Source organism: Bos grunniens, chromosome 26 (assembly GCF_055505025.1).
Source record: "Bos grunniens cultivar Pamir isolate PY7600 chromosome 26, Bosgru_T2T1.0, whole genome shotgun sequence".
NCBI lineage: Eukaryota > Metazoa > Chordata > Mammalia > Artiodactyla > Bovidae > Bos > Bos grunniens.
Window position 1 is genome coordinate 38,706,540 of NC_141190.1, and position 26,120 is coordinate 38,732,659.

A 26,120-nucleotide genomic window follows, 5' to 3' on the forward strand; every position below is an offset into this window, starting at 1 on the left:
TGACCCCAAACCCAGACTCTGTCTCTGTTAATTCATCTTCCTACTTTTGGACCAATCATTTGGCTTTCAGTAAGTCTTGAAAGTGAAAGTTGCTTAGTCATGTCTGATTCTTTGCGACCCCATGGACTATACAGTCCAAGGAATTCTCCAGGCCAGAACACTGCAGTGGGTAGCTTTTCCCTTCTCCAAGGGACCTTCCAATCCAGGGATCAAACCCAGGTCTCCCGCATTGCAGGCAGATTCTTTACCAGCTGAGTCACAAGGAAAGCCCAAGAATAGGAGTGGGTAGCCTAGCCTTTCTCCAAGGTATCTTCCCAACCCAGGAATTGAACCAGGGTCTCCTGCATTGTAGGCTGCAGTCCACGGGGTCGCAAAGAGTCGGACACGACTGAGCAACTTCACTTTCACCTTTCACTTTCATGCATTGGAGAAGGAAGTGGCAACCCACTCCAGTGTTTTTGCCTGGAGAATCCCAGGGATGCGAGAGCCTGGTGTGCTGCCGTCTATGGGGTCACACAGAGTCGGACACGACTAAAGTGACTTAGCAGCAGCAGCTCCTGCATTGCAGGTGCATTCTTTACCAACTGAGCTATCGTCTTATTCCCAACTAACTCTACAGGTTCAATCATATAGTCATTATGTCATCAAATACATACATTTGCAAATAACCTCTACATAACTATAACCACCTATGTCAAACTTGATAGCTACATAAGGAAATGATAAATTCACAGATTAAACATAAAATGAATACAAATTTAGGATGAATTAATTGAAAATAATCACATTCAGTTACAAAAAGATATAACATTTCAATAAAATCCTCTCCACTTAAAATTGTTTATAGAAAGTCTTTAATTAAAAAGTAAAATTTTCTAGTTGAACTCCCCTTTTAAGTAAAACAAAATGGGAATTTGAGGGAGCCATACATGAGAGAAGGGACAAATGTATGTTCAATTCTCATAAGCTTTAACTTTTTTAATAAAAATAAGGAAACTGAGAGGATACTGTGCTATTTCAAAATACTAACATTATCCTTCTAGAATTATCGGTAACAAAATTACAGGCAAATGAACTCCTTAACATTAATAATATTTCCCCCAATGTCAGAGGAAAACAAAAGAGGCAAGTATCACTCCAGCTATGCAGGCACTGTTCAGAGCCTGGCTTCTCCCAGCTCACTGGGTGACCTTCAAGTCACATTTCAATTCCTCAGTGTCCCGCTATAGAATGAGGCTTTAACACTTCTTGAGATATGATTCGCAAGATGTCAACATTGGGGTTCAGATGCCAACGCTCTCTGAGTCAAAAAGGAAAACCTGCTAGTGTCATGTCATCCCTCCAAGATGGAACACTTACGCATTAGGCTGTAAATGTGCTTTTCTGCAACATGTTCGGTAAACAGCTTTATAAGGTCATCTTTTAAGTCTCTGTTAAGCTTGGTTTCGATGTAAAACTTATTCTGAAATGGAAAACAAGTTATTTTTCAGGGCATCAATTAGAGGGAAATAATTAGTCTAATGAACACAGGCACTAAAAAATAATTTTAGGAAACAATTCATAAAAGCATCAATTAAAACATAAAAAACCAACATCAGAAAACAAAAGCTCTGCCACTATTACAGTCTTCCTAACATGGGAGTTTAAAGCACATAAAGATAAAATGCTATAAATCATATAAAAGAACATGGAAGATACTCAACATTAACTAGACAGGGATGTAATGGGCCATACTGTATGACCAGCACTTAATACGCCCTTTTATATGACTACATCATCATCCAAAGGCAACACCAGGAAACACGAGTGATAGGTATGCTATTTAAAGATCCAGGCTTAAAGCAGGCAGTGGGCATGCACCGGTTGACTCCCCTACATTCCACTTTAATGATTAGTCCGAATCATTCAGTTTACAGCATTCCTTCCGGATGGGTAGTCTTTGGTTCAAAGGCAGACAAGTGACCCAAGGTAACCCAAGCAGACCAAGGGAAACTGAGGCTTGAGTGAAGAGTACCTTACAGTCATCTTACAACCATGTGGAAAACAAGATGAAACAGATATGTAAAGCAAAGAGACAAAAACAAGCTAAGCCTTTGGTAACACTGCTGCAACTACAGATTTAACCAACCCTGGAAACGACTTCATTTCTAGAATTTTATAGCAAGAGATAATACTTTTCTTTATTTATCTACATCACTTTGAATCAAGTTTTCTGTTTCTTACAGCCAAAAGCATCCTAATTAGAATGACTGGAAAGTCAAAAAGACTAAACTCATTCGTGTTTAAAAATGCTAACTCCATGTACAGGAGTGGAATATACAAAGAGGAATATTAACAAGTTGCTCACTGATTCACTCAATTTTTAACATGTTTTCTTTCCTCTCTGATATGTTTTATTTCCCCTAAAATAAAGAAGAAAACACTTGCTAATGAAGAAATACAACACACTGCTTTACATCTTGCTTTTTCGCCTAATGTGGTAGCTTGAAAAGATTTCTCTCAAAAATAACATAGGGACATATCATTATTTTTGACTGTATAGTTTTCACTGTAAACATCCTTCATCCATTATTTAAACAGTAGTCTCCCACTGACAACACAGATTTCTCCCAATGACCTGGTTTTTTTCTCCCCAGTAAAGCATATCTTATGGACAACAAATCATTTTGAAGTTTGGTATCACACACATAGCGACCTCTAAGCAATAGAATGTAGAATCAATCTAACAACTCAACCTAATATTAACGAGAAAGTGGGACAATGGTTTCTAAAGGCTCTTCCATTCAGTACGAACACAAACATTAAGATCCTATAACTTTATATATTTAAAACGTGGGGTGGGGTGGGGTGGGAGTGGAGAACACGTCAGCAAAATCAAGAGACTACAAATTATACCCATGGTATAATCCTCCAAATGAAAGAGATCATTAGAATGAAAGAAAATTTTATTGTTCCACTTTTTATGGAGTTACCTCCTTGGCATTTATTATACATCATGTTTTTAGATACATGTCTTAACTATACTTTCTGAAGATAACAAATCTTCGTATATAGGAAAGATTTTATTTTCTTACCTTTATTTCTTTATCTTTATTTTCTAAGCACAGTATTTTTTATATGGTAGAAATAAAATAAATGCTAATTGAGTGACTGAGATTAAGTAATGCCTAATTGTCTATTTCAGCAATGGTACTTATGAAATTTTAAAACAGTGTACACAAGGCTAAATAAGTTTTCTATGTCAACACTATCAAATATTGCTGAAAGAGATTAATTTGCATTTCTAACATAATAGTAAAAGAAAAATAGACTATACTTAATTTTCTGCATCTGTTTGCACTTAGGCCAATAAACCAAGGTATGTGGAGAGGGAAAATAGCTCCAACTTACCATATATATGAAAAGAGGCACAATGCTCTGCAATGCTCCCATATATTGTCCAAGAGCTATATTAAATCTTTCAATATAGAGGTCTGGAGGGCTGGCCTGTGAAAAACAACATACATGGGATCATTTTGGGAAACCAGGTATAAAGATCTTCCAGCACAATCTAAAATGCAAACAGAACTCAATCAAAATTCATATTGAGATTCACAATTAGGAAAAGAGGAGGCTTATATCCTGAAGTTTAGTTAAAAGTTTTATCTCTATTCCAGTATCTGTTATATAAAACTAAGGTTTGATTTAGTTGTCTTTAAAATTTGTGTAACTGTACCACCTTAAAAGGCTTGCTCTGTTAATAAATAAAAATGTAAATTCATAATTAAGATAAATGATACAATTTTTTAAATTACCACTAAACTATAGACATTTACTATGGGAACCAAACTATATCTGGGCTTGGAAAAGAGGAGGGGGGATTCAAGGAAATGGTATACTATATACTTATAGTATACTTATATACTTATAGTATACTTATAGTATACTTATAGTATACTTATAGTATATTATACACTTATGTACTATATACTGTATATTTAATATACTATAAGAAAGGCTGTTGGTATTTTGTAATTATCTTTGACACAGTAATATTCTGAGTTCTATACTAACTCGGTTGTAAACCACTCGCGTAGCTAACCAACTATAAACCTCATCAAGCAGAAAGCAGGACTCAGAGGGTCCATATACATCTGCAGCTCTGGAGAGCAGTTAAAATAAAAATAATACACGACTGGCACTTAACTGTTATCAAATATCATGTTGTAAACCCATCAAAAGAGAACACTTCCAATTTCAGTGCGTGTTGTCGAGTGTGCCTGCCTGCATGCCTGCAAGCTATGTGTGAACCCACACGCAAGTCCTAGCCAGTGAAGCTGCAAGCAGAGGCTAAACGAGGCCACAAGAGCCCTGCTCCTAAAGAATTAGTGTCCTTATAAGAAAAGGCACCAAGGGGTTCATTCTCTTACCCTTCCTCTCCCTTCCCTCCCGCTAAGCATACTCAGAGGAAAGTCCACAGGAGCGCACTGCAAGAGGATGGCTGCCTACAAGCCAGGAAAAGAGCTCTCACCAGAAATCAAATCAGCTGGCACCTTAACCTTGGACTTCCCAGTCTCCAAAATGGTGAGAAGTAAGTCTCCACTGCTTAAACCACTCAGTCTCCAGTACTGTGTCATGGCAGACCAAATAGACTGTGTTTTACACAAGTGTACCCAGGTTCTATTTCACTTTGTTCTCCGAAGCGAAATTAATTAGGTACCATTTTAACACTGAAGAAACACACAAATGGGCAAGGATTTGCCAAAAATGAGTGTGTTAGGAGATGACATATCTGGGTCTTCCAGTTCTGAATTGAGTCTTGGGCAAGGAGCTGGGATAACAGGCATGGCACACAACATCACACAAAGCTGATTCCACAAAAGGGCTGACTCGTACCCATCTGATAAGCTGATAACCATTATCATACACAGAAAGTCTGGCTTTCAAACAAGGCTACAGAGAAACACCACACTGAAAGACTCCTAAATATTAAATACTGAGATTATAAAACCATTTCAGCTAAGCTGCTTTAGAAAATTTCCAAACAGTCCAATAATATTTTAAAATAAAATTTAACTCTTTTTTTTAGTTCTGCTTAGAAAGAAAGAAAGTGAAGTCGCTCGGTCGTATCTGACTCTGCGGCCCCATGGACTGTAGCCCACGAGGCTCCTCCATCCATGGAATTTTTCAGCCAAGAGTAGTGGAGTGGGTTGCCATTTCCTTCTCCAGGGGATCTTCCTGACCCAGGGATCGAACCCGGGTCTCCTGCAATGCAGGCAGACGCTTTACCATCTGAGCCGTACTTACTTCTAAGTCATCTCCCATTACTGAGTTCTTACATAGAGGTTTGGTGCACACTGTTTTAACATTTATTTTTCTTAGTCTACTGCAATACATCCAACATTTTTCTATTTAACTTCTGACGTAACTGAGGCTCAGAAACAATCATTTGACTGTAGTTCTACTGCTAATAAGCCCAAGAATTAAGACTCAAACACTGTTCAAACTTAGTCCTGCATCTATTTATTAGGTAGGTACAAAAGTAACTGTGGTTTAGCATTGTTGAACTTTGCCGTTTCATACTGGAATACATTCTTAAATAAATGTGGTTATGTTATACATCATTTTAATGTGCATATCTCGATTTTTTTGGCTAATGACTTACTACTTGGTGTGTATTTCATATTTATTTCAGACTAGGAAATGATGTTAGATGAAAAGCAAACTCAAGTGATTTTCTTATTAGAGTTCAAACTGGGTTGTAAAGTAGCAGAGACAACTCTCAACATCAACAACAAACGCATTTGGTCTAGGAACTGCTAAAGAACGTACAGTGCAGCGGTGGTTCAGGAAGTTTTGCAAAGGAGATGAGAGCCTTGAAGATGAAGAGTTAGTGGCCAGCCATGGGAAGTTGGCAATGACCAACTGAGAACATCATCAAAGCTGATCCTCTTATAACTACACAAGAAGTTCCCAAAGAACTCATCGTTGACTATTCTCCGGTCATTCAGCATTTGAAGTAAATTGGAAAGGTAAAAAAGCTAAATAAGTGGGTGCCTCATAAGCTGACTGAAACCAAAAAAATTGTCATTTTGAAGTGTCATCTTCTCTTCTATGCAACAACAAACCATTTCTCAGTCTGATTGTGATATGCGATGAAAAGTGGGTTCTATACAATAGGCAACAACCAGCTCAGTGGCTGGACTGAAGAGAAGCTTCAAAGCACTTCCCAAAGCCAAACCTGCACCAAAAAAAGGTCACGGTCACTGTTTGGTGCTCTGCTGTTGGTCTGATCCACTACAGCTTTCTGAATCCCAGCAAAACCATTACATCTGAGAAGCATGCTCAGCAAATCGATGAGATGCATCGAAAACTACAACACCTATAGCCAGCACTGGTCAAAAGAGCCCAACTCTTCACCACCACAACGCCCTTCACACAACCCACGCTTCAGAAGTTGAACGAACTGGGCTAGGAAACTTTGTCTCCTCCTCCGTATTCACTTGACCTCTCATCAACCAACTACCACTTCCTCAAACATCTTGACAACTCTTGACAAACATCTTGACAACAGGGAAAACGCTTCCACAACCAGTAGGACACAGAAAATGCTTTTCCAGAGTTCACTGAATACCAAGGCATGGGTTTTTATATTACAGGAATAAACAAATTTACTTCTCATTAGCAAAAGTGTGTTGATTGTAATGGTTCCTATTTTGATGAATAAAGATGTGTCTGAGCCTAGCTATATTTCTTGGGCTCCAAAATCACTGCAGATGGTGACTGCACCCATGAAATTAAAGACACTTGCTCCTTGGAAAAAAAGCTATGACCAACCTAGACAGCATATTAGAAAACAGAGACATGACTTTGCGACAGAGGTGCATGCAGTCAAGGCTATGGTTTTTCCAGTAGTCACGTATGGATGTGAGAGTTGGACCACAAAGAAAGCTGAGTGCCGAAGAATTGATGCTTTTGAACTGTGGTGTTGGAGAAGACCCTTGAGAGTCCCTTGGACAGCAAGGAGATCCAACCAATCCATCCTAAAGGAAATCAACCTGAATATTCATTGGAAGGACTGATGCTGAAGCTAAAGTTCCAATACTCTGGCCATCTGATGCGAAGAGCTGACTCACTGGAAAAGACCCTGATGATGGGAAAGACTGAGGGCAGGAGGAGAAGGGGACGACAGAGGGTCAGATGGTGGGATGGCATCACCGACTCAATGGACATGAGTTTGAGCAAGCTCCAAGAGTTGGTGGTGGGCAGGAAGCCTGACGAGCTGCAGCCCATGGGGTCACAAAGACTGAGTGACTGAACTGAACTGACAATGATTTAAGATTCACAGTCCAAAACTGCAATTATGCTTGCACCAACCTAATACAATCAATTTTTAGCACTTCGAAACTTAGAGAAAAAAATTCAAAATTCCAATTTAAAGCACTATCTTACCTCTATCCTTTCACAACCTGCTTTCACATCCTACCATGCAGCTACTAACAGCTCCCCAACAACATCCATGTGCTGCTTAGGCCTAACTGCCTACACGTTCTACCTCTTCCACCACGCCCTAAGACTCACCATGGCTAACTCCTCCTACTCATTCTTCAGGATCTGTGTCACTTCCTCAAAACTAACTGAGATATATGGCCCTTCAACTGGGCACCACCACACTTACTTCCTTCTCCACTGGGTGGTCTCTGTCACTAAACTTTCAGACCCTAGAGGGCAAGATCTGTGTCTTGTCTTTACATCTCCAGTTGCAGACCACAGAACCTGAACATCATAGGTAAAGATAAATGTTTTTGGTGTGGTTATTTTTGCATTTAGAACAGTCTTGCTTATATCTAAACTTGTTTAAAACTAATCTGTGCTATGCGCTCACTTGGTCATGTTAGACTTTGTGACCCAACGGACTGTAGCCCACCAGGCTCCTCTGTCAATGGAATATTCCAGGCAAGAATACGGGAGCAGGTTGCCATTTCTTCCTCTAGAAAACTCTAATCTTTATTTCTCATGTGTTCCCCATCCTGAACCCTCCTCCCTCCTCCCTCCCCATACCATCCCTCTGGGTCGTAAAGGAATAAAAAAATTAAAAAAAAAAAAAAAAAAAAAAGAAAACTCTAATCTAGCCTTGTTTAAATCTAAATTGCTATTTTATCATTTAACAAGGTTATATGACAATTTACTTATTTAGCCTTTTGAATTTTGATTTCCATACATACAAAAAAAAAAAAAAAACAAGAAAAATACTAATGTGCCACTTCCAAGATGTGTTGAGAATCAAAGAAAATAATGTGTAAGTGCTCTGAAAAATGTCAATTATTACACATGTACATGCAAATAGTAAACCCCTTTCTGAATTAACTGTCTAATACCTCAGAAAAACTTATTAACATTATTAAAGGCATTCTCTGTCAACTAAAGAAATTGGGGAAAACGGTTCCACATTATGGGCAAACTTTTCACTATAACTAATCAACAGAATCACATGTAATATCTTTCTCCAAACTGCATCAAAGAACTCTGGAAATATTTCAGCATTCAAAGAAATAAAATGTATAAGTATTATATGAAAAAAGAAAATCTGAAGAGTTTTTGCATTAAAATAATTTTCTCTTTTCATAAAAGGATATTTAATCTATCCAAAAGTTAAAAGTATGAACACTGATCAAAAGTCATGCTTAACAGCAGACAGAATAAATAAAATTGAATTCCTTAGCTATTCTTTTAAAGAATTCCCAAAGCCTCAAAGGTTATAAGTGTTAGAAAGTACTTTTTGTACTGAATCAAATGTCAAAACAGTCACTTAGCTTTTATACTTCCAAATTTCATGTAGTACTTTTTTCAAAACCTCTTAAATAACAGACTACAAATTGTAATAGTCTTCTAAAATAAATCCAGTCTCTATGAGAAACCTAGAAAATACCTGCCAGTAAAAAAACTAATCAGATTTTTTTCTCCTTAAAACTTAAGTTCAGTATACTTTGGGCCCCACTGGGGAAACTGCTACCTATTTGATTTATATAATTTCACCATTAAGTGTATTTGAATTGGACTGTATGTGAAATTTTTTACCTCTAAAATATAAGCAAGCTTCATTTTCTTCACTAATAAAATAAGAAAAAGCAAGTCGCCAGAAAAATAACCATTATTCCAAACTTGTTCCAACTATCGTAACAGACTTATATATTCCCTGAAATTTGTAATATAGCTGGTAGGAATATTTTAATTTCTTCTTTTTTAAATGAGTAATGCATTCAACTGGTTTTAAACTCAAGGAAGTTCAAAAGTTTTAAAGGGAATTCACCTTTTATTCCTTCCTTACTGAACAAACCAACACTTAATTCCTTTATAACCTTCCAGAAGAATTTTACTTACATACAAGTAAATAAGAGCCCTATTTCTAGCCAGTGGGAACTTAGTGTATAACACAGGGAGCTCAACCCGGTGCTCTGTGACAACCTAGAGGGGTGAGAGGGGTGGGAGGGAAGTTCAAGAGGGAGGGGACATGTGTGTACCTATGACTGATTCATACTGATGTAAGACAGAAACCAACACAACACTGTAAAGCACTTATCTTCCAATTAAAAATAAATTTTTAAAAATCCCACTTATATTCTTTTTCACATAAATGCTAACTTACAATCATACTGGATCTGTACTTTTCTTAACAATGTATCTTGGAGACTGTTTCCTTCTAGTGGTTCTCAAACATTTGGATTATGTCAGGAATCTTTTATACTCTTAAAAAGTAATTGAATATTCTAAAAGTATTTATAACGTAGGTTATTCAGTGCAGTTCAGTCACTCAGTCGTGTCCAACTCTCTGCGACCCCATGAACTGCAGCACACCAGACATCCCTGTCCATCACCAAGTCCTGGAGTTTACCCAAACTCATGTCCATCAAGTCGGTGATGCCATCCAGCCATCTCATCCTCTTTCGTCCCCTTCTCCTGCCCCCAATCCCTCCCAGCATCAGGGTCTTTTCCAATGAGTCAACTCTTCGCATGAGGTGGCCAAAGTATTGGAGTTTCAGCTTTAGCATCAGTCCTTCCAATGAACACCCAGGACTGATTTCCTTTAGGATGGACTGGTTGGATGTATTGCAGTCCAAGGGACTCTCAAGAGTCTTCTCCAATGCCACAGTTCAAAAGCATCAATTCTTCAGCACTCAGCTTTCTTCACAGTCCAACTCTCACATCCATACATGACCACTGGAAAAACCACAGCCTTGACTAGACGGACCTTTGTTGGCAAAGTAATGTCTCTGCTTCTCAATATGTTATCTAGGTTGGTCATAACTTTTCATAATAATAATAAAAATTGCATTTTAACAATTTTAATGTTAAAATACAGCTGAATACTTTATAAACTAATACGTAAATAACTATATTTTCCCCAAAAAAATTAGTAAGAAGAGTGGTATTACTACATAACATCAAATAAATTAATATCACCACCTATCTCATCAGAAAAGTCTTTTTAAGGATTGGGATATTATCAAAGTCATCGTGACAGATACAGGTTTTCCAAAATTCTGATTTTCACTTCAACGCTCGAATTTTACCATTGGCAAATAAATAGCATCAGTTGTTTTTCTTTAAATGACATGCATCTTTCCTTTTTCAGAAAATGTCTATTAAACAGCAGTCTAAATAACCATGAGGTGTTCCTGGTGTCTCAGACAGTAAAGAATCTGCCTGCAAAGTGGGAGACCAGGGTTCAGTTCCTGGGGCAAGAAGATCCCCTGGAGAAGGGAATGGCTACCCACTGCAGTATTATTGCCTGGAGAATTCCATGGACAGAGAAGCCTGGTGGGCTAGGGTCCATGGAGTCACAAAGAGTTGGACATAACTGAGGGCCAAACACTTTACTTCACTTTCACTAAATAACCACAGTTTGTCATTTTTTCAAATAATCTTTTAAAGGGGAAAACACTACCTAAACAGCTGGTTTAGCTCAAAACTCATGTAAGTACCACAAGTACTATTTCTCAAAACAATCTTTGCTACTTTAGTGTACACAGCTTCCCATTTCTGCACAAAGAACATTCCTTTAAGTATATTCAAAGTCACAGTTTAGTAATATTAAGACTTATCACTGTTTCATCCTGGACATTAAGTGAAATGCTTTTGTCTTCTGCTGTGAGTGTCAAGAAATGAAGATTCAAGCTAAGACTCCAGCAGTTTTACCCACCATTGCTTCTGCACTACCAGACCAAATAACATAGTGAAAAGGGAAGATGAGATCTTAGCATAATTAGAAAAACTGGTGATTTTACAGACCCCCTGAAAAGATTTCAGCGCCCCTCAGAGGTCCTCAAACCACTGTTTAAAGAAATCTATTCTTGTAAATATGGTGTTTGAATGTACTATTCATTTAAACAGTCCCCACTGATAGCTTATTGTTTATCTTTTATCACCACACAATGTTGAAATGAATTACTTCATACAGATGCTATTCTGCAGAGTAGTCTTAAGAAAAATTAAGTTTAAAAAAAAGGTAGAATTAGATAATCAAATATCATCATAAAAAACAAAATAATTTTGACACTTTGTTTTACAGAACAAAGCTGCTAAATATCAATATACATAAACACATATATTTACTAAGTATATTCCTCAGTTAACTTAATTTTGAAAGCTAGATAGGAAAGTCTGGTCAGTTACTCTAATTAGATGTATATTAATTTTTAGAACAGCATGACTTGTTTCATAATTTTACTAGCCAATAGAGGGCTTCCCCTATGGATCAACAGGTAAAGAGTCTGCCCTACAATGCAGGCGACCAGACTTGGGTTCAATCCCTGGGTTGGGAAGATACCATGGAGGAGAAAATGGCAATCCACTCCAGTGTGCCTGCCTGGAGAATGCCATGGACGGAGAAGCCTGGCAGGCCTCAGTCCAAAGGGTCACACAGAGTCGGGTACACTAGCACTAGACGCCAACAGACAAATATACTACAATCTAGGTCAGTACTGCCCCAAAGAATCTCCTGATGATGGAAATGTCCCGTATCGGTCATGTCCAATATGGCAGCCACTGGCCACGTGTGACTACTAAGCACTTGAAATGAATTTAGTAAGTTACATGTGACTAGTGGCAACCAAACTGGATACTACAAATGTAAAATACAAGTTCCAGAACTTAATAATTATATCCCTCCTCTTCTATCCACACCCTGTTCCCATCCCACCAAAATGAAAGATACACACAAATAAAATTTAAGAGTACCTGCCTTTTATGTTCATAAACAACATAGTTGTCTTCAAATAAATAGCTTTCATATGTTATAATGAAATAGGGAGGTAGAAAGGAAGGAAAGGAAGAATGTAATAAACCTAACAAGGCCACTAACACATAATGTTTGTTGGAAGTAATACATATTCATTGAAATTTTTAAAAATCAAAAATGCAATTATAGAAAAATAACCACTACCAAGAATGGTAGATAACTACCATCAACATTTTCTTCTGTTCTTCTGTGTGTATGTGTTTTTATGGAATGAATTTTGTAATCTAGTATTATCACTGTGCTATATATACTCATTAACACCTCCCAGATCAAATACATTTCTACAATGTAATTATAATGACTATCTGGCCCTAGCAGTGTCTACTTCATCAGTCCCTCTTCACTAGACACTTAAACCAAGCTCTGCTATTTGTATTACCCAGGTATGCACAGTACTCCTACTCCAGACTGGCACTGCAGTGGTGCAAATGTGTTGTGTGTCTTCAGCAACAATACAATCTTACATTTAAACCAAAAGACACACCACTCCTAGCTTGAAGAAAGTCCAGGTTTGGGAATCACGACACATTTCCCCAGGCCACCGCTCTCCTAAGCACCTGAAAGGTTTATTAATGATGCAGATTCCTTTGCCACACTCCAATCCAAAGTCCAGACTCAGAAACTCTCCAGGAGTGTGTATTTTTAATGAGAACTTCAGGGGATTCTTTAGACAGCTGGCCCAGCAGCGGTTAAGCACTTAGAAAACTCTATCTTGGACCACTTCAAAGGAAAGAGAGGTGCTCTACGGGAAGGAAGTCTAAGGGATCCAAGGGAGGGTGGAACAGTAAGCACTCACTGACACAAGGCATTTACTGCATGACACAGGGACACTGCAGCTGCAAACTATACCAAAATCAGTAAAAATATGGTACACTAACATTTTAACATTAGCATTAAGACTATAGGTGAATTGTTTTTTTTAATTTAAGAGCTTCTTGATTATCGAATTCAGTGATTATGAAGTTATTAAAGTCTAGCAGTAAAGCTCTAACTCCACTTAGAATGCAAAAAGCCACCAGAGAACATCAGTCCTGCCCTGATAAGAAAAAGCTGGTCAACCTACAAAATCAATTTTCTGAGCTCAGAGACCTGATGTCACCATGTTTTACAACTGCAATGTCCAACCCCTCCTGATTCACACTAAGAACAGTCACAGTGCACTGTTTGAGAGTCTGAGGCCTTATCTACTGAAACAATAAAACTCAAATCCAACTCAACTACTAACATGACTGACTCAATTCCTCACACTAAGAGCCCAACAGAAGAGGGGCAGGCCCACTAGTAATAAGCATAAAATCATTTATGCCAGTCTCTACTATTGTTTCCATACACACTGTCCAGCATTCAATTAGAAACACCCCAAAAAAGCAAGAAAACACACCCACTGTCAAGAGTTAAATGGCCAGTAGGCCCAGACACAGACATGCACACAAGCTGAAACTATCTTACGCACTTTAAAATAACTATGATTAATACACGTGATGATCTAGAAGAAAAGGTTGGCAACACGCATAAAAAGATGGGGTTTTTAAAGTCAAACAAATGCTAAAAATTTTCAAGTAGTTCCTTCATCTTTTAACATTTATCCCTTATATTACCAAGCAGGACTTCAGCATTTTGGATGCCATACAAAGGGCCCTGAATGCTGTCTTAATATTTTCTGAATCAAAAATTCATTTTTCTCTTTTAAATCTGCCTCTCTATGAATAACTTTAGCAAAAAAGAAGAGCATGTAACATACTTGGTCTAACTAGCTTAATCCGTGACTTTGCAGAGCACTTCCATGCTGCCGACAGCCGGGTTTCTCAAGGCTCCAGAAGCAAGGCTACACTGAGACCGACAGACGCTACATACAAACGGAAGTTCTTTCCAGACAGACACAATACATCCGTCTAGTATTACATTCTCATCCATTCCCATTTCCAACGTGCAGATATTGCTTCCACAGTAAAATATGCAAAAAATTGTAAGATATGTACAAGGTAAATGAGTCTCAGGAGCTATTAAGAATTATAATGTATATATTAGATGCTCCTAATACAAATTGTAAGGATGATTTTCTAATTAAAAACAACAGTAAAAAATAAACTGAGTCAAACAGACAGTGGAAGACATTTCTTGTTTAGGCCTCTTAACTTTCAAAGTCAACTGCTACTATTACTACTGTTACCATTATATGGAAATTTCTTTCTCACTTATTTCTAAAAAAAAAAAAAAGACTGTCTTTATTTTTCAAATACTATTTGGATCTGAACACTAAACAGAATTAAAATCAAGCCTCTGTATTCCTGGATTCCTTTAGCTTACCCACACAACAGTGAGATAAACCTAGGTTCTAATCTCAGTTTTTTAACTGACAGGTGGTGGTTTAGTCAATAAGTCGTGTCTGACTCTTGAGACCCCATGGACTGTAGCCCACCAGGCTACTCTGTCCATGGGACTTCCCAGGCCAGAATACTGGAGTGGGTTGCTCTTTCCTTCTCCAGGGTATCTTCCAAAGCCAGGGATCAAACCCCGGTCTCCTGTGTTGCAGCTGGATTTTTTACCAACTGAGCTACCAGGGAACAACAAAAAACAGTTACAAAAGGTTCAAGGATTACATAATAGTGAAAATATTCAAAGAAGTCAGATGGACTCGGATGACTTTTCAATGTCCTATACCCCTCATCTCTTTGAACGATGAACAAAAATGATCTGATCACTTCTCCATATTTGCTTATTTTTTGAAGTAAACCTTTTTCCTTATCTTTTCCAATTTAAGTACATAACTCTGTCTTAAAACAAAAAGTTTACTTTAAAAAGAGTGTAACTCATCAAGGTACTCTGTACACTCTGATAATAAACAACTGCAAATAATTATTATTTAAGTGATTTGACTCTCCTGCTCATTACAAATCCATTTTCCAAGTTAACTCTTTTAACTGTAACAGACGGTTCTAGAAATCTCAGCTATAAGGCAAGCACATTTTTTTTAATCTTTATCAACTTAGTAAGCGCTTTTACTGGATCTCTTTGGGGCCTGGTGGTCCTATTAGGACAAATGAAAAGAAAACACAGACTTGCCTTCAAAGGATGGTGGTAAGCATATTAGAACTATGGTCTGAACGCAAGCCTATAGACTGAACAAGGGTTAAGGCGTCTCACTGGCAAATTCCCTGAGATAAGAAAAACTTTGCTATAACAAAGTTATATATATATATATAAAGTATAAAACTACTTTAAGTTCTTATTTGTACTTAAAAATAGATCTCCAAATAACTTATTCGGAAAGACTTCTTGGGAAGAGTTACTTACCAGTTGGCAGTAACAGCTACCTTACTTGAAATCTATGCAGAAAGGGTAACAGACATTGTTCTTATTATCTAAAAATCTGTTAACCTTTCTGCATAGTTGTAGAATATATGTATACACTTTGTAGTTCAACAGCTATAGAAATTATAGCCTCCAAAAAATACACAAAATTTCACAGGACGACACTCATGACAACTAGTTGAATTATGCTGCCATCCACTGGACAAAACACAAATGGCAAAGCAATTCTTGCTCTGATTTTTAAACACAAAGACAATCAGGTTCCATTTGTTAGCAGTTTTAAGAGTAAAGGATGTCAAACCCATGCAGTTCAGTTATCCAAATGGTAGCAGGGCAAAACAGAAAACAGAATCTTCTAGATACCATCAATTCAAGTGCTGATTTTATCAGTCAAAACACAACTCCCCAAACCTCAGTAACTCAACAGAACAGAGCTTAGATAAACAAACTGTGGTATAACCATACAATGGAATGCTATCCAGCCAAAAAGAAGAATGAAGCATCATGCTATAATCATAAATAAACCTTGAAAACATGCTACATAGGTATTTAAGACAGATACCGAAGGCCTCATATTGACTAATTCCATTTCTATAAAGAATAGGCAAATCCACAGAGACAGAAAGTAGATTAGTTACTGCCAGTGGCTGAGAGGAGTGGAGATGCCGGACTGGCTACTAATAAGCGCCAGCTTCTTTCTGGGGTGAATAAAATGTCCTGACATTAGTGGTGATGTTGCACAACTTTGCGTCCACATGAAAACCCACTGAGTTATAACTTTCAAAAAGGTGAATGTCAGGGTATGTGAATTGTATCTCAATAAAAATATAATAATTTTTTATTGTGTTTAAAAGAGGAAAAAAGTACATACAGCATACTTTTATTTCTCCCTTGTTTCATGCCCATCTTGAGTATAGCTCCACGCTATACTCACTTAGGGATCCAGGTTACAGGAGGCTTTACCATCTAGAGCACTGGGCAGAGAAGGGAAACATGGAAAATTGCACTGCCGATCTTAAAGGCTTCAGATCTTTGGGGGGTGCACACCTCACTGAACACACTTTCTCTTACAATTCACAAGCCAATGCACTTAGCCAAGTCTAACTTCAACAGGATTGAGAAGTATACTCTTGATTGGGAACATTTGGTTAACAGAATCAAGACCAGCATATTTACCTAATGAATTGTTGTTGCTGTTTATTTAGTCAGTAAATTGTATCTGACTCTTGTGCGACCCCACAGACTGTAGCCCGCCAGGCTCTTCTCTCCATGGAATTTTCCAGGCAAGAACACTGGAGTGGGTTGCCATTTCCTTCTCCAGGGGATCTTCCAGACCAGGGACTGAACCCACATCTCCTGCATTGACAGACAGATTCTTTACCACTGAGCCACCAAGAAAACCCTACCTAATGAGTGCTTAGTTCAAGACCACAACAGGCCAAGGAAAACAAAGTAAGTTAGGATCCTTGCCCTTAAGAAGCTCTCAGTATTGCAAAGATGACTTCCTGCTGGTAACTAAATATATGCCAAGTGCTAAACTAAGGACTCTAGCAGCAACACAAAGTGCTAGGGCGGCAAACCCTAACAAGGGGACAAGGAGAATGCCCCCTCTGCAGAAAGGGAAGGAGGAAAGAAACAGCGGCTAAAGGAATTAAGAAAACACACAAAGATAAAAAGACAACCCCTGACCCCACCACCACCACCATCTAAATTTTAAAAGCAAAATACTCTTACACTATCTTGCTGAGTTCAGGTGCAAGGAGCCTTGAAATTCTTTTTAAGCAGGATGGTGTTTGTTCTTTGGGCAAACGAAGAAGCAAAAGGTTAAGAAAATGAATGACATGCTAAGTCTAAAAAATAAACAAAATGGATAGAGGGAGGGTGCAAGGTCAAGATATGAACCAGCAATCTTTTTCTATTGTTTGAGCAAGTATGAATGAAGACCTAAATAAACTAGAGACGTGGCAGGGAATAAATCTGAGACAATTTACAAGGGAGGAAAATCAGTAAGACTTGTGACTCATTTCAAATCTCTATCATGCTATTCACCACACTCCAGTATATTAAAATGACCATCACACTTTTTCCCTGAACAGTACAAAGAATAAACCCATCTTACTCATCACTGTATCCTTTACATCCAGCACAATGCCTGGCATATGGACACTAAATGTTAGCTGAGCTAAATATTCAAAAACCATTCTCATCTTCCCTCCCACTCCCACTTCTAACAATTCCCCTGAAGCCAAAATGACCTTCAAATGCTCTCATCCTACATCTCTTCCAACTTACTGTCTTATTTGTCCTGCCTCTTTCATCTGTGCAATGTGCCCCAGACATCTCTTTCTCCCTTTTGATTGACAACAGGTTCACAATTTTTCACCCAAGATTCCTGGGACTAGAAGTGTGCTACAATTTAGAGCTTTTCAGATTTAGAAAAAGCCTCTTGATGAAAGTGAAAGTGGAGAGCGAAAAAGTTGGCTTAAAGCTCAACATTCAGAAAATGAAGATCATGGCATCTAGTCCCATTACTTCATGGGAAATAGATGGGGAAACAGTGGAAACAGTGTCAGACTTCATTTTTTTGGGCTCCAAAATCACTGCAGATGGTGACTGCAGCCATGAAATTAAAAGACACTTACTCCTTGGAAGGAAAGTTATGACCAACCTAGATAGCATATTCAAAAGCAGAGACATTACTTTGCCAACAAAGGTCTGTCTAGTTAAGGCTATGGTTTTTCCTGTGGTCATGTATGGATGTGAGAGTTGGACTGTGAAGAAGGCTGAGCACCTAAGAATTGATGCTTTTGAACTGTGGTGTTGGAGAAGACTCTCGAGAGTCCCTTGGACTGCAAGGAGATCCAACCAGTCCATTCTGAAGGAGACCAGCCCTGGGATTTCTTTGGAAGGAATGATGTTAAAACTGAAACTCCAGTACTTTGGCCACCTCATGTGAAGAGTTGACTCATTGGAAAAGACCCTGATGCTGGGAGGGATTGGGGGCAGGAGGAGAAGGGGACGACAGAGGATGAGATGGCTGGATCGCATCACTGACTCATTGGACGTGAGTCTGGGTGAACTCCGGGAGTTGGTGATGGACAGGGAGGCCTGGAGTGCTGTGATTCATGGGGTCGCAAAGAGTCGGACACGACTGAGCAACTGAACTGAACTGAACTGAACTGATGGTACATAAACCATATACTCTGTAAAATATCCAGTAGAGAATGGGAATATCAACCTATTGATATTTCTGGGAGAAAACATATGTAGGTTCCCACTAAGTTCCTTCCTCACATGAGTTTTAACCAAGTTTTACTGCAAATGAGTTTTGGCACCAAATTTAAGAGGGGGGAAAAAAATCAATTTTCAAAGTTTTTTTTTGTATTTTGGAATTACAGACAAGGGACTGGGGACCTATATATATTCAGAGATATGTAATTCATATCTCAGTTTTCCTTCACTCCTATTGACTCTCCAAGTTTTCATCTAGGGATATTTTCCTTCTATCTGAAGAACACTCCAGTATTTCCTCAAAAGGAGAAACTACTGGTGATGAATTCTCCCAATTCTTGGCTAAAAACGTATTTCATTGGTTCTCTCCGTTTCATGATCACCTCATCTCCTAATATAACCAGGTATTTCTGACTGAACATCAGACACTGCTTATGAAAAATTATGCAAACAATTTGATGCCTAGGATAATTATCTTGCTACAGACAGAATTTACTTTTGCTTCTGGTAAGCCACTAGAGGAGCTAGCAAATCCACACCATCTTCATTCCATCAGGAATCAAATGCCAGCTACCATGACAGCTCTAACTGACCATTCTTAGTATACCTGGGATGTGATCCTTTAGGTTTGGTGGGACCTGAACCCCAATTTTTATCACCCTACCCTCATAAACCCATCAAAGTTTTATAAAATATCTCAGCCTGGAAATCCCATGGATGGAGGAGCCTGGTAGGCTGCAATCCATGGGGTCTCGAGGAGTCGGACACAACTGAGCAACTTCATTTTCACACATTGGAGAAGGAAATGGCAACCCACTCCAGTGTTCTTGCCTGGAGAATCCCAGGGACGGGGGAGCCTGGTGGGCTGCTGTCTATGGGGTCGCACAGAGTCGGACACGACTGAAGTGACTTAGCATAGCATATGACACTACTCTTCCCAAATAAACAGGCGCCTCTAGCAGAGAAATGGCTCAAATGCTAGTCTCCCGTCTCCAGATTTCCTTCTTTTCCCAGATCTTGGTCCTATAATTCTTCACTTTTTAATTAGCTCCTTGGACTTTTTTTTTTTTAAACATTTTTGTTTTTTGGCCATGCCACAAAGCATGTGGGATCTTAGTTCCCTGACCAGGGATCGAACTCGTGCCCCTGCAGTGGAAGGGTGGAGTCATAACCACTGGACACCAGGGAAGTCCCCATCCCTGCTCTCAGCTGTAGAGTTGGTCTAAATGACCCAGCCTTATCAATCATACGTCTATGGCTGCACCTGCCAGAGCACCCTGCACACTAGCATAGGAAAGAGCAAGCTCTAGTAGGTTCCCCACTAGGGATCCCTACAACCCACCGACCAGCTCAGTTACTTTATACTGGCTAAGAAATCAACAGTGATTAAGAAAAGCAAATGGGAATCTTTGATGTTTTTGAATAAGAAAGTACGCCCATCAAAAATTAGCATTTTTAGAAGATTCAGTTCAGTTCAGATGCTCAGTCGTGTCCGACTCTTTGTGACCCCATGGACTGAAGCATGCCAGGTTTCCCTGTCCATCACCAACTCCTGGAGATTGCTCAAACTCATGTCCATCAAGTCGGTGATGCTATCCAACCATCTCATCCTCTGTCGTCCCCTTCTGCTCCTGCCTTCAATCTTTACCAGCATCAGCGTCTTTTCCAATAAGTCAGTTCTTTGCATCAGATGGCCAAAGTATTGGAGCTTCAGCTTCAGTATCAAGATTAGTCAGTCCAAAAAAAAAAAAACTGACTGAACAAAGGAAGACCAGTTAGGAGAGTCCTGCACTACAGTAGGCACTAGCCAGCAATGACAAGGAAAAAGATGACAGCAGTGGGAATAAAAGGGGACAGAAACAAATCAAATTATTGTATTCTTATCAACCTTGACTAGCACCTGGAAATAAGAGATAAGGGAGAAAAAAGGAGTCAAAGGTGAATATGAAATAACAAGCCTGAGAGTAAAACTGATTTGAGAGAAGAGGAATTTCAATTTATACATGAATATGGAGTATCCAAAAGGAGAAATACAAGTTGAAATGTCTAATGGGCATTTGGAAAAGCTGGTTTGAGCCATCACCTAAAGTATAATGATTGCCACAAGTTTCAATAGAATTTTCTTTTTTTTTTTTTAATTCAATTTTAATTTAAAAAAAATTATACATGTGTTCCCCATCCTGAACCCTCCTCCCTCCTCCCTCCCCATACCATCCCTCTGGGTCGTCCCAGTGCACCAGCCCCAAGCATCCAGCATTGTGCATTGAACCTGGACTGGCATCTCGTTTCATACATGACATTTCACATGTTTCAATGCCATTCTCCCAAATCTTCCCACCCTCTCCCTCTCCTACAGAGTCTATAAGCCTGTTCTATACATCAGTGTCTCTTTTGCTGTCTCGTATACAGGGTTATCGTTACCATCTTTCTAAATTCCATATATATGCGTTAGTATACTGTATTGGTGTTTGTCCTTCTGGCTTATTACTTCACTCTGTATAATAGGCTCCAGTTTCATCCACCTCATTAGAACTGATTCAAATATATTCTTTTTAATGGCTGAGTAATACTCCATTGTGTGTATGTACCACAGCTTTCTTATCCATTCATCTGCTGATGGACATCTAGGTTGTTACCATGTCCTGGCTATTATAAACAGTGCTGCGATGAACATTGGGGTACACGTGTCTCTTTCCCTTCTGGTTTCCTCAGTGTGTATGCCCAGCAGTGGGATTGCTGGATCATAAGGCAGTTCTATTTCCAGTTTTTTAAGGAATCTCCACACTGTTCTCCATAGTGGCTGTACTAGTTTGCATTCCCACCAACAGTGTAAGAGGGTTCCCTTTTCTCCACACCCTCTCCAGCATTTATTATTTGTAGACTTTTGGATCGCAGCCATTCTGACTGGTGTGAAATGGTATCTCATAGTGGTTTTGATTTGCATTTCTCTGATAATGAGTGATGTTGAGCATCTTTTCATGTGTTTGTTAGCCATCTGTATGTCTTCTTTGGAGAAATGTCTATTTAGATCTTTGGCCCATTTTTTGATTGGGTCATTTATTTTTCTAGAGTTGAGCTGTAGGAGTTGTTTGTATATTTTTGAGATTAGTTGTTTGTCGGTTGCTTCATTTGCTATTATTTTCTCCCATTCTGAAGGCTGTCTTTTCACCTTGCTAATAGTTTCCTTTGATGTGCAGAAGCTTTTAAGTTTAATTAGGTCCCATTTGTTTATTTTTGCTTTTATTTCCAATATTCTGGGAGGTGGGTCATAGAGGATCCTGCTGTGATGTATGTCAGAGAGTGTTTTGCCTATGTTCTCCTCTAGGAGTTTTATAGTTTCTGGTCTTACATTGAGATCTTTAATCCATTTTGAGTTTATTTTTGTATATGGTGTTAGAAAGTGTTCTAGTTTCATTCTTTTACAAGTGGTTGACCAGCTTTCCCAGCACCACTTGTTAAAGAGATTGTCTTTAATCCATTGTATATTCTTGCCTCCTTTGTCAAAGATAAGGTGTCCATATGTGCGTGGACATGATGGCTGGTTTGAGCCATCACCTAAAGTATAATGATTGCCACAAGTTTCAATAGAATTTTCTAAAACTAACCAGAAAGAATATCATTTACTAAACTAATAAACCAATTTTGGTATATCAAAAAATCAGAACTGTAAATTCACATTTTGAGGCTTTGGAGACATAGGGGAAAAAAACAGAATAGAGATGTTCATCCCCATATTTAAAGAACAGAGGAGTGAAGCACAAGTCCGGGAGAACGACTTTAAAAAAAAAAAAATGCAAAATAGGTCACAGTTCAAACAATCTGGTAGTTTAAGTAAAAAAAAAAAAAAGTATAGATACATACATAAGAAAAATACAATAGTAAGTAGAACACTAAGTCGGTTTAGCTATGAAAGTGATTTAATAAATTTAACAACAAAAAAGTTTTTAACTTACCAAAGTGGTCAAGTCATTGTTCAAAAATACATTTTTTCAAGAACAAGCAAGTCAGATTATGCTGTTATATTAAAACATTTAGGTTTGACAAATTAAAAGAATCTTTTAAAATATCTAAAACCAATATTCTATAGTTTTTAAGTCAATAACTGGGGAACATGAAACATTATTTCATATACTCTTCAGTCCCTTCAATACAATATGGCTTTTGATAGAAATAAATAAATCATTCTGACAGTGTAAACATACACACACCAGTAGTTATTTTAAGATGCTCTTGAAAGATAAGAGGTTGATGCCCTAAAGGTCCAACTCACTGATTATATTAATCCAAACACCAAATTTCTGATTATCTGCCAAATGCACCTCATATCACACTCCTGTTTTAGCTCATAACAGCATTTCATTACTACACTCAGAGCTGCAAACAAAACATTCCACCCAAACGGAACTCTTCTGGCTCAAGGGACCTGAGCATACACTCATGTTCTGTCCCAAATGAAAACTGTCCTTAAGGTCTCTATAAAGTAGAGACTGCATCACCATTATGCCACACACCTGCAACACTGAATAAATTGATATACTGGATTAAGTGAAAACTGAATTAATAAAATGCCTACACAACTAGTTAGGACTTTCCAGATGGCTCAGTGGTAGAGAATCCACCTGCCAACGCAGGAGACGTGGGTTTGATCTCTGGTCTGGGAAGATCCCCTGGAGAAGTAAAAGGCAACCCACTCCAGTGTTCTTGCCTGGGAAAGCTCATGGACAGAGGAGCCTGGTAGGCTATAGTCCATGAGGCCACAAAGAGCTGGACACGACTTAAGAGACTGACCAACAACAGGCATCCAAAGACATAAAGATTAGTGGTCACTAATTATGCTACTCTTCCCACTGGTCAAATCTGATGCCGAACATTTACTTGACAAACATTTGGTGAGCTGTAACTGTGCCAGGCACTACGGATAAAAAGACAAACAAGACAGAGTCCCTGCCTTCCAAGGAGGAAGGAGCTGTCAGGTGTCCAGACGTGGACGCAGGAACAATACAGAGTTGTTATTGCCAAGATGCTATGGGTACACAGAAGAAAAAGTTCCACTGGCGTTCTGTTTGTCTGAGGGAAATGCGAGGGTGTGAGGAAGATTTTACACAGGTGGACACTCATGAGTTTAAGCCTGAGAAAAGAATGAAGCAGCACTGGCCGAGAAGCAAGCAAAGAAAAAATATCTTAGACCTGAGAGTAAAGGAACCAAATATTTCGGTAAAGCCACTTCATTTTAAGAATGAGAAAATTTGCAAGATGATATCAGCATGCTTAATCAAGAGGCAAATAGCTGCTGAGGGGCAAGAGTTGAGACCAGAGCCCAGGTCCCCATATTTTTATCCACTTCATCCTGCTATTAATAATGGTTTGACTTAACAATTTTACAACAGAGATCATTTCGAAACAAGATTTTTCATAGTCCCATGCCGCTGAACTCAAAGTAGGATATGTATTGATTCTAAAAATAAACTAAGTTCCCTGGTTTTACATAGTATACTATCTGCATATTTATCAATATAGCTTTTAAAATTTTAGCTATCACCTAATACTAGCTCACAAGAGCTATCACCCCTGACTACAATTTTTATAAGAATTATGCCTATATTAATACAAAGCAAAAATTCTTTAGTTACCTAACATGCCATATTAGTAATGGTAGAGAAAACAGGCTTCTGATACACACCGAACCAGTGGGGGCACATAACTTGGCACAACTTTTGTGAATCACAAAATATGCACAAAGTACATGAGATGGCAGGCAGACCTCAGAGATACTACAGGTTCCACTGCAGACCACCACAATAAAGCAGTTATCAATAAATAGAGTCACACGTATTTTTAGTTTTCTAGTGCTATAGTCTATTAAGTGTATAATAGCATTATGTCTAAAAAAAACCCAATCCATGTACATACTTTAGTTTAAAAAAACCAATCAATGTACATACTTTAGTTAAAAAAAATGCTTTATTGCTAAAAAATTCTAATCATCTGAACCTTCAGCAACCTAAAGTAATAATATCACTCATCACAAATCACCATAACAAATATAATAATAATGAGAAAGCTTGAAATATTGCAACAATTGCCAAAGTGTGACACAGAGACACTACGCAAACAGATGTCCTTGGAAAAATGACGTCAGTAGACTTGCTCAGTACATGGTTGCCACACACCTTCAATTTGTAAAAAATGTAGCACCTGTTAACTGCAATAAATCAAAGCACAATGAAACTTATAAGAGCGATTATTCACTGTACCACTGTTAGTAATAGCCAAAGACTGGAAGCAACCTAAATATTCACCGGTTAAAAAATGGTTAAATAAACTGAGGTACATCCATAAAGCAAGGGACAATGAACTATGGTGCATTTGTGATAAAGAATAAAGGAGCTCTACACACAGTCAGAGATCACTCTCCAAAACCACAGAAACTCACTCTCCAAACCTCAGTGACTCCCAGGTATTAGGTCCCTGTACAGTCCATCCTGGGCAAGTAACAGGTTACCTTTGGGATACCGATAACTGATCAAACAAATTTATGCCAGAGACTGTAGCAAGTGGTCTTCCAAAACTATCGGTTAGATAGAGCTTGATGATACTACACTACAAGGCCCTCTACCTTTAAAAGTATTTTACAGTAATATTCTAATTCTAAGAATGAAAAGTCTTACAGTGCTTACAAAATTAAGTACCAGAAAAATCTACTCAAGCAGAAACTGCAATACGACAAATAGCTTTGGCAAATCAGAACTCTATCAGTCAAATTAATGACACACGCGAAGTCAGAGCATAAGTGTAAAATGTATTATAAAATTTCCAATTCACATTTCAAAGATGACTTTTATAAGACAAGTAATATATTTTATCCTTATAAGTTGAACTGAAAGGTTTGCTTTCTGTTTAGAAGACTATTTAATATTATTTCAATAATAGCAAAAGAGTACTAATAACACGATCCTTTTTGAGATGAGTTTTTTGCTGATCTAATGAAATCTCTGGTATATCCTACACCCAGAAGATCACCTAGATTTCAGGTTAAAAACAAGATCAAACTCAGATTTCTACTAGAAAAATTTTCATTACCCAAGAGATAATAAATATTCATAAACATTCATTCACTATACATTTTATTCAGTAAGTGATGGCTAGTGCGTATCAGACACTGGGTAAGGTACTAACGCACAATGATGAAGACAGACATGCACCTCTGCTCTCTCAGGACACACTACTGGGGCAGGGGGTGTGGGGAGAGGGAACAGCCAAACTAGAAATTACAATACACAGTGAACTACCATGACATACT

General features: G+C 38.3%; 1 protein-coding gene across 3 annotated transcripts in view; it reads right to left on the bottom strand.

Annotated features, from left to right (window-relative positions):
* Positions 1–26,120, bottom strand: part of CACUL1 (CDK2 associated cullin domain 1) — a 70,092-nt gene that overhangs the window by 18,422 nt on the left and 25,550 nt on the right. For 2 of the 3 annotated variants that reach the window (XM_086377647.1, XM_086377648.1), the window contains exons 4-5: positions 3,391–3,486; positions 1,360–1,462 (exon numbers count right to left, since the gene is read on the bottom strand). In XM_086377647.1, the coding sequence (XP_086233773.1) occupies positions 1,360–1,462; positions 3,391–3,486 (199 nt within the window). Of the gene's footprint in view, positions 1–1,359; positions 1,463–3,390; positions 3,487–22,719; positions 25,023–26,120 lie in introns of those variants that run through there. The other variant, XM_086377649.1, reaches the window with a different exon arrangement.